The following is a 9,415-nucleotide window of genomic DNA, read 5'->3' as shown; positions in this document are numbered from 1 at the left end:
TATGTTGCGTGTGTGGTGATGGCGTTATGCATGTATTGTAGTTGTATATTAGTAGTAAACTAGCATAAAAACCCGTTCAAGACACGGGCCGCTAATTTATATTGTATTTTAAATAATATGTATAATTATCTTGTTTATAACATGCGTATTTATTTATATATAGAATATGTGAGTTCGATTCCCTTACTTAAGCTAGTGAAAATATAATATTTACTATTTAACAATATAAAATAATATTAATCACAATACTTATTAATTTTTTTTATGCATCGTAAATATATTTGAACTGATTTGCTCGTGTTGTCGAATCAAGATTATATTTTATGATATTACAACAATTCTTTTTATGAATAAATAATTTTCATTTTTTGATTGGCTTAGATGAATATGTATCACCACTAATGTCTCACACTCATATATTCTTTTTATTATGAGCGGCCTTCTATATTGTTAAAATGATAGTATTTAACGTAGTTTTATAGTCAATGTGTAATTTTTTAATATTTAAGATTGAGTCGACCTGAGAGCGTTTATTTTAATGGTTGTGACTATGAAGTTTAAATAATAAAAAATTAGTAATTATATGATAAATGAGGTATATTCAACATTTCACCCTCAGTTTATAAGCTCTTTTTGTCATTTGTTATTCTTATATATATATATATATATATATATATATATATATATATATATATATAATTTTAAGTAAAATAAATATAATTCATGAGAGATATCACTTAAGTGATTATGATTGCGAAGTTTAAATAAAAAATCGCATATCAGTATACATGAATATTTATTATGTTAATTGATTAAATATTACATGAATGAATATTACATGAATATTTATAAATGAAAGTTTTATGTAAGATGAAAAGTATAACTAAAGTCATTAATTTATATTTAAAGAGCAATCAATAACAATTGGTAGGTTAAATGATCTTAAATAATTTTCTGTCTGGTATTTTTGTAATTTTATGATCTGTAGGGGTATATGAGACATTTCATAGCCATTTTCTTGACAATTTTTGCTCCGAGTTGCCTTTTTATATAGATAAGTAGATTTATGACATAAAAAACATCGATATAAATTTAAATGTGGAAAATTACTACATTTAATATTGGATAGATAAATGACAAATTGTGCTAGATGATACTCCCTTTATCCCTCTCATTACTTTACATTATTTTTTTGTATTGCTCAACACGCATTTTAAGGCGCATATAAAACATATTCTATAATTTTTTTTGAAATTTTTCTTTTTCGTGTAAAAGTTTAGATAGTAAAATTTATTCTAAAAAAAATTCAAAATAATTTATCAAACTATATTTTATGAGAGTATTAGAATGCGTGTCGAACCCCTGTCCCCCAATGTAAACAATTGAGGGGACGGAGAGAGTACCTACGGAAAATAAAACAGGAGGAGATTTTTAAGAAAGTGTAGGTCCATTATATTATTCAGGAAGTTTGGATAGTCTTAAATTATTAAAAGGAGAAATGGTTCCTTAAACTATGAAAACGAAAAATAAGAGGGGTGTGTTGGATTGGGATTTTAAAGCATTTTTTTGCATTCACGAAATATGAGGGTATTCTATTGGGATTGTTTGAAATCCATTAAAATCCTGAGGTTTTCAATTGGGATTTTAAATTATGCTACAAAATTTGGTGGTATTCAATTGAGATTTTAAATTATGCTTTAGAATCCGATGGTATTCAATTGGGATTATTTAAAATCCATTAAAATCTGATGATATTCAAATGCTGATGGATTTTTTTGGGTTTCATAAAATGATGGATTTTGTGGCATTCTTCAGTGTATTATAAGTTTTTTAAAATCCCACCAAAATCAATGGGATTTTGAAGCATTGTGCTTAAATCCTATCGATTTTCATCAAGAATCCGCACAAAATCAAAATCACATACAATCCATTAAAATCCATAGACTAAAAACAATCCATTAAAATCTCAATCGAATGCACCCCCGTAATCTTTATTATAGGAAAGGAAATCCTTTTTTTTTCTTTTTCAGGATATTTATAATTTTTTCTTGAAAGTGAGCACATGAGTATATTCAATATTTTTTATTTTCAGAAATAGTATGTCTTTATATACTCTCTCCATGCCATCATGATGTTTACCTTCACTGTTTGCACGTATTTTGAAACTCTTATAAAGCATAGTTCGATAACATTTTTCTAATTTATTTTTTTATTGAATAAAAATTTAATCTTCAAACTTTTTTTAAGGATATTTTTTTAAAAAAACAGTTTAGAACTAAATTTTATAGAAATCTCAAAATGCGTGCCAAAAAATAGCGTAAAGAACCTGGTGGACGGAGGGAGTAACTTTTCTACAAATTAAAATATTTATTTCTAGAAAATAAAATAAAGCAAACTCGTTTTTTATGATAAGGAGGATCATTGGATGCTTTTCATTTTATATTTTCGTTCACACTTCATGCTTTCGCATTCGTCAAAGATTACGTTGGTACTTGGTATAATTCCAGTGAACCACTTGAGTTTAGAAGGTTATATTAAACATAAATAATTTTATTTTAATTATCTAATCTAATTAAAGTCAAGGCACCAAAAACATGTTCTTAATTAAAAATAAAAGTTTGACAAAAACTCGGTACCTAAGATATAGAAAAAAACATGAAAATGGATACATATGATTAGCTTGTTGCTAGTATTTGATACTTCAAATCAGTTAGAATCTAGACTAAACCTTGATTAGAAAAGATTTGAGATAATCAGTTTGTTAGTAACACGGAAGGCTGTAATAGCAATTAGTCGATTACAGTCTGTACTTCCCGAATGTCAAATATACGGACTCTTTGCAAAATTAAACAACACCAAGTGTCACCATTCACCAACCTCAGATTCCTCGAAAGTTCGACACTAGGAGAGTTAGACGGCAAATCTTTTATATATATAATCACTTTAATAATTTTGATTTAGTTGATGAAAATTAATTTTTACAAATAACAATTAATTCTCACAAGGATGTAAATTAGTAACTCACGAGCAAATTATCACAAAATTAGTATCATAATCTCGATAAATTAAATAAAATATATTATCCAATTATACTAAAATAATGTATATTCAATCTTAATTATTAATAAATATTTTGAATTTAATAATAGTAATTTGTCGAGATTCAAATGTACCAGGCAGGATGAACTAAAATAGTATATTTTTTAAAGTTAAATCGCCCGAAGTTATTCGTTAGTTGTTAGACATTTTAGTTTTATTTATGCAAGCTGCGGGATCATAATTAAAAAGATTCTGTCAATGGGTTAATGCTTAAACTAACTAAGTTGACGATCCTGTTTTCTAATTGTTGTCAACGTAGGGAGACAACTAAACATAACGAATGTGCTAATAACTAAGCTTCCACTACCTCTAACCATTTTCGTGGGGAGGAGTTTCATTCGTGAACGAGATTAATCTATTCACACGACGGTCGCACATACAAAATGCAGGGTAAGAGATTCAATCGGCGCAAATCGAATCTGACTTTCTGTTTTCTAATTTAATTGTAAAAATGCGTTATCTTCATATTTTACAAGTTTGGTATCACTTCTACTTTTCATCAACACTGTTGTAAGATAAATGTTGCAACACCCGCATCTCTTAATAAACTTTTAACAATTTGAGTTATTGATTCAATATTAGTTAAATATTGAGATTTAAAATTATAGTCTGGATCAATTTGTTTTTCAACTTGTATGATATTAAAAAGTATTATAATTTCTAAGAACATTACTTTTTTCCATATACACCCTTAATATATTCTCTCATATAGAAGTACTTCATAACTTATATTATAGCCACAAATTGACCAAGTATATTTTTGTTAGAGGATAATTTTTTTGGATCAAAATACACAATTATAACTTCCTTCTTTATTAAAATTAGTACCTTCAAGTTGTTTATCAATAGAATATTTATCGTTTTAATATAAAATACATAATATTCATTTATATCACACTTTAATAAAGTTTATAATTTAATATTATATTTTGGTTTTTAAGATATACCTAGTCAAGTTATAATTTACAAAATTAACTATAAGGGCCCAAGTATTATTAAATTAAATGTAATCTATACTATATTATCTATGCCATCTATAAGCCAACATGGGTATAATGTGTAGTTCAAAATTTTAGCTATAATTTTTGATTTGATACTCTCCCTATTCAACTAAAATTCTACAACTTGTCAATATCTATTACTTTTATATTGTAAAACTGTTTCAAATACTAAAAACACTCATGATAATGCATTATCATATAATATTTCATAAAAAATATTATAATGATGTTAAAAATGAAATTATAAATATATAATTTTGAATATTTTTTTTAACAAGAATAAAAAAAAGAACCTTTATATAACTCTTCTATTTCAACGAATCATTACGTAATCTTTTCTAACTCTAATCTTACATGATAATTTTTTTTTTCATACATACGAAGATATGCGAAATATGAAAAATCTGGTTTAAAATTTATTGAATGATAAATTAGCACATATTAATAATAGAAAATATTTATAAATAGATAATAAATCGTAAAAGCTAAATTTTCGTGAGAAAATATAATCAGTTGGTTAATATAATTTAATTAAAATTGAATTCATTAATATGAAAATACTAATAAAATGATGTTAAAATTTAAATTATAGATAATAAATTACGAACTACATAACCGCCCGCGATTCACACTGGTTAAAGGCTAATATATATCTATAGGATGAGAGCCTTTTATAATTGATTTTCACTGAATCTTGATCCAAATAACCATCAATCAAAAAAGTGCCTTTTATAACCACTAGAACACGCATTTCTTAAAGACGTGTATGATGAATGCGCATCACTTAAATGCGTGTGAATATTTTTTCATTAGATAAGCATTGTATACGCACTTCGGGGTGCGCAACTCTTGAAGTTGCATTCACAGAATGCGTATGTTGTACATTGTCACATGTCCATCATTTAGATGAAATCATGACACATAATAGTATTGAATGATGGATTATCCTTGTCTCATGTGTTTACGATTTGGTTGATTCAATTCATAAAACCCAATACTTTCCCCAACTTTCTTGTGACCTTGTCACTTTTTTTTAATTGACTGGTCTGACTCATCACTAGCAAATCACTGATTACATTAGTACAAGATAGCGGCCTTACCTTCATTCTAGCATTCTAGCAAACGACGAATTTAAGTTAATTGGTTGTATATATCATGATTGGGTATAAACATGTAATTGAAAATGCATGCTATTTGTTTGATGTTATCTGTGAATGTATAGTTAAAGGACTACAGGATTGCGCGGATGATATTTGTACGACTACGACGGAGATACATGCATGTGTACTATGCGTGTCTAACTGGGTAAATGGGGCACCAATCCCGATAATATATATTTTGGGCACTTCCTTTCTCAAAATATGAGATTTTGGGCATTTTCTCAAATCTATACTATCTATACTATATTATAATAAGCCAACATGACTATAATTTGTAATCCTACTTTTTATTCATATTTTTTGGTTTGGTCATGTTTTTTAGTTATTGTTATATTATATTTTCTAGCTAAAAAAATTGGAATCACACTAGAAATCTATCTCTTAATAGATATAAGTCTTAAACAATTACAAGACTAAAAATTAATCTCTTATAAGTACAAGTTTTAAATAAATTACAACACTAAAAATGTATCTCTCAAAAAAATTGTACAAATTTCAACATTACATAGTCACCAGTGCTTTGCACGAGTTTACTATAATAAACCAACATGTATATAATTTGTAGTTCAAAATTTTAATTATAATTTATGGTTTGGTACTCTCCTTCTGCAGCTACAAGTTTGCAACATGTGAAAAAATAGTCTTATTATCGTTAAATAATTTCAAATACGAAAAACACTCGTAATATCATGATAATACATTACCATCTAATGTTTCATAAGAGAAAATTATAGAGATGTTAAAATAAAATTATTAATATATAATTTTGAATATCTTTTTTTAATAAAAACTTTCATATAATTTTTTTTAACTCTAACATGTTCTATTTCAATAAAAACACGAATCATTATGTAATTTTTTTTCATACATATTAAGATATATGAAATATGAAAATCTGATTTAAAATTAATTAAATAATAAATTATCACACATTAATAACAGAAAAAATATTTGTAAATAGATAATAAAATTATAAAAGCTAAATTTTCGTGAGAAAATATAGTCAGTTAGTTAATATAATTTAATTAAAATTTAATTCATTAATATTAAAATACTAGTAAAATGAAATGAAAATTTAAATTATAAATAATAAATTAGCCGCACGAGCGAAGCACGAGGTTAAAAGCTAAAAGCTAGTTGTTAAATTAAACTAAACCACGCTAAAATCCCTATAAATTAATATTCCATAAAATAATAAACTCTTTAAAATAATAAACTATTTAAATAAAGAAAATGTCTCATTGAAGTGTCGTATCGTTTACGTATTTACTATATATTTAAATTTTGATATATCAATTAAGATTTTTGTATAAAGAATATTTTCACGAGAGATGTTATTATTCTTCATTAACAGAATTTTGAGAATTTCAGATTATCAAAGTAGGGTTGGTTTCTAAGAAAATTACTTTCATATTGCTTGGGTTTCTGGGTCATATATATTTTATATTTTGCAAACAAAATATTATCATGTATTTTATCATGAATCTTAACTTTCTTAAAATTACATAACGATATTCTTTTGCATATATAATGACATAGTAAAATATTATGACCTACATAATTTAAATTTGGCCCACAATTGACCAGGAGATCTTCATATGTCAATAACAGTAGTACAACTCTTTGTACAAACTCTCAACTACAGGAGCAAGGCATCTAAGACCAGCAAAGAAATCAAACACTACAAAGATTTCATGATCCTGTCTCTGATATTGTTCGACCATAATTCATATGTTCGATTATTTCCTCCGAATTTGTAATTATAACCCTCTTCTCTTTTGACAGTATCGGAAAAACTATTACACAACAAGATGATGATCATTCCCACTAACAATCAACTTAATAAAGCAAAGATGAATAATTGCAAAACAAGTAACATGATTAACAACATTTTAAATTATCAAAAAAAGACAATATAACAAGAATCTTGAGATCATCATTGGTGTCTGAACAAGGGAAAAGAACACAAATGTAGATTTGTAATCTAATGGCTGATCTTGCTCCATTTCTTATAGCAAAAACCAAACATAACATTATTACAATTTTGCCCCCACCACCTCTCAGATCTACACTTTCTCCACACCCCTTGATCACTACTAGTATATGATTGTTGTATATATAAATATCTTTGTATCTATACTACAACAATGACCATTTTTATCAAACCCCACAATTACAATTACAGAAATTACAAAAAGAAAGTATAAATTAGAAAGTAAAAAGTGAAAAAAAAAAAAAGAAGAAGAAATTACATACTTATGCTAGATTCTTGGCCGCACTTTCCCCTTTTACCCTTGCTTGGATGCCATAATAACTTACATACCACTTGACAAACTTTCTCAAACCGGTTGATAAATCGGTGGTAGGTTTGTATCCGAAATCATGGTAAGCCAAGCTGACATTAGCATGAGTGTATGGAACGTCGCCGTTTCGAGGCATTCGAATCACATGCTTCTTCGCCTTGACATTTAGTAGACTTTCCAAAATGGAAACAAGTTTCCCTACCGACACCGGAGACGTGTTTCCTAAATTGTATATCCTGAGCTGTGCGGGGGCCTTCTTTTTACCCCCGCTCCCGGTGCTCTTCTCCGCGGTGTCGAGAGCACCGACGCAGCCTTTTACGATGTCGTCAATGTATGTGAAGTCACGCGCCACCTCTTTGTCATCTTGGGTCTTGTATATGTTGATTCCTTTGGACTGAAGCAAGTCTTTCGTGAAGAAGAAGTAAGCCATGTCGGGCCTTCCCCAAGGCCCGTAAACCGTAAAAAATCGGAGTCCTGTCAGCGACAATCCGTATATGTGATTGTACGTGTGCGCGATCTCTTCGCCTGCTTTTTTAGTTGCCGCATAGAGGCTCGCGGGCTGATCAGTACGGTCGGATTCGGAGAACGGATTCTCCGTATTCAACCCGTACACAGAAGACGAAGAGGCCCAAACAATCGAGGGCTGTGGATCAGCTGCTTTCGCAATCTCCAGGAGACTGACGAATCCAGCTATGTTTGATTTGATGTACGACTGTGGATTTTGCATTGCGTAACGCACGCCAGCCTGGGCTGCTAAATGCAGCACATGTGTAAACGGAACGATGTCGAATAGCTTCGCAAGCAATTCGGCATCGTTTAAATCCGCTTCCACAATAAAAATTTCGTGCGTGGAAAGTAACTTCTGACGCGCTCTTTTCAGCGACGGATCATAGTAAGTATTGAAATTGTCGAGTCCCAAGACTCCGTCTCCGCGTTTTTTTAATGCGAGGGAGCAGTGTGAGCCCACGAAGCCGGCTGCTCCCGTGACAAGCACCGAGAAGCCATTAGGCCGCCGCGGTGTGGAGGAGTGGCGGACTTGCTTCTCCCAGGCGGCGCCGCTGCCGTAAAAGGCGGAGAGGTGGCGATGCGGACTAGTGATGGAATTGTTCGAAAGTGGATGGTAATTGATTGTGAAGAAAAATATGAGGACGATTGAGATGAGTAGAGTAGCCCGGAAGAGCACTTTGGAGGAAGCTGCGAGGAGTTTGGTTGTGTTGACTCTCCGTATGTAGCTGTTGTATCTTTCTACTTTTGTTGTTTTGCTTGTGTCTGGTGAGAAAGCCATTGAGAGAGATCGAGAGTGTTTGTCTTGAAACTGAGCTCAAAGGAGGAGAGATGATGAGCCCTGAGTCGGAATGGCAGGGGATTGGATGGATATAAAGGAGTTTGGGAGGAGGGATTCAGAATGTTAGTTTGGGACATGGCTTCGTCTGAAACTACCTAAATGCCCTTTGAAACAAAATGCAGTTGAATTTTTATTTTTAATTTGAAATATACCATGTGTCTTTTAATATTTATCCCATATGATATTCACTAAATTTATTCGAAAAATATTTAGAACTAGGTCCGGGAGATATATATATATAGGCAAGTGCTCAAATGAGAACCCAACTAGTGTGAGATGTGAGATCTAATCTCAGCCACAAATGTTTATCCCTAAATTAAATCGCAACCACACAATTTCTATTTTAAAATATACTTTTATCCACCCATCTTCCTCACTACTCACCCACTGTCTTCTCTCACCTCTTCAAAACTCCACCCCCACCCCATGTTGCCGTCATCGCCGTCAATGGCTCAGCCCCCTCTCTCCGCCGCTGCTGCGGTGGGCTCGGCCATACACAAACAGCAA

General features: G+C 30.4%; 1 protein-coding gene across 1 annotated transcript; it reads right to left on the bottom strand.

The window, feature by feature from the left end:
* Nucleotides 1–7,232: 7,232 nt before the first annotated feature.
* On the bottom strand, nt 7,233–8,929 carry LOC108196659 (UDP-glucuronate 4-epimerase 6). The gene has a single exon (XM_017364053.2). The coding sequence runs from the start codon at nt 8,846–8,848 to the stop codon at nt 7,517–7,519; it is 1,332 nt and encodes a 443-aa protein (XP_017219542.1). The 5' UTR covers nt 8,849–8,929; the 3' UTR covers nt 7,233–7,516.
* Between the last annotated feature and the right edge of the window lie 486 nt (nt 8,930–9,415).

The sequence above is a fragment of the Daucus carota genome, chromosome 7, assembly GCF_001625215.2.
Source record: "Daucus carota subsp. sativus chromosome 7, DH1 v3.0, whole genome shotgun sequence".
NCBI classification, from domain to species: Eukaryota; Viridiplantae; Streptophyta; class Magnoliopsida; order Apiales; family Apiaceae; genus Daucus; species Daucus carota.
This window is presented reverse-complemented; position numbering and strand designations above follow the sequence as displayed.

Excerpts from the sequence above, each read along its gene's own strand:
- LOC108196659 (XM_017364053.2), bottom strand. The coding sequence starts at position 8,848 with ATGGCTTTCTCACCAGACACAAGCAAAACAACAAAAGTAGAAAGATAC.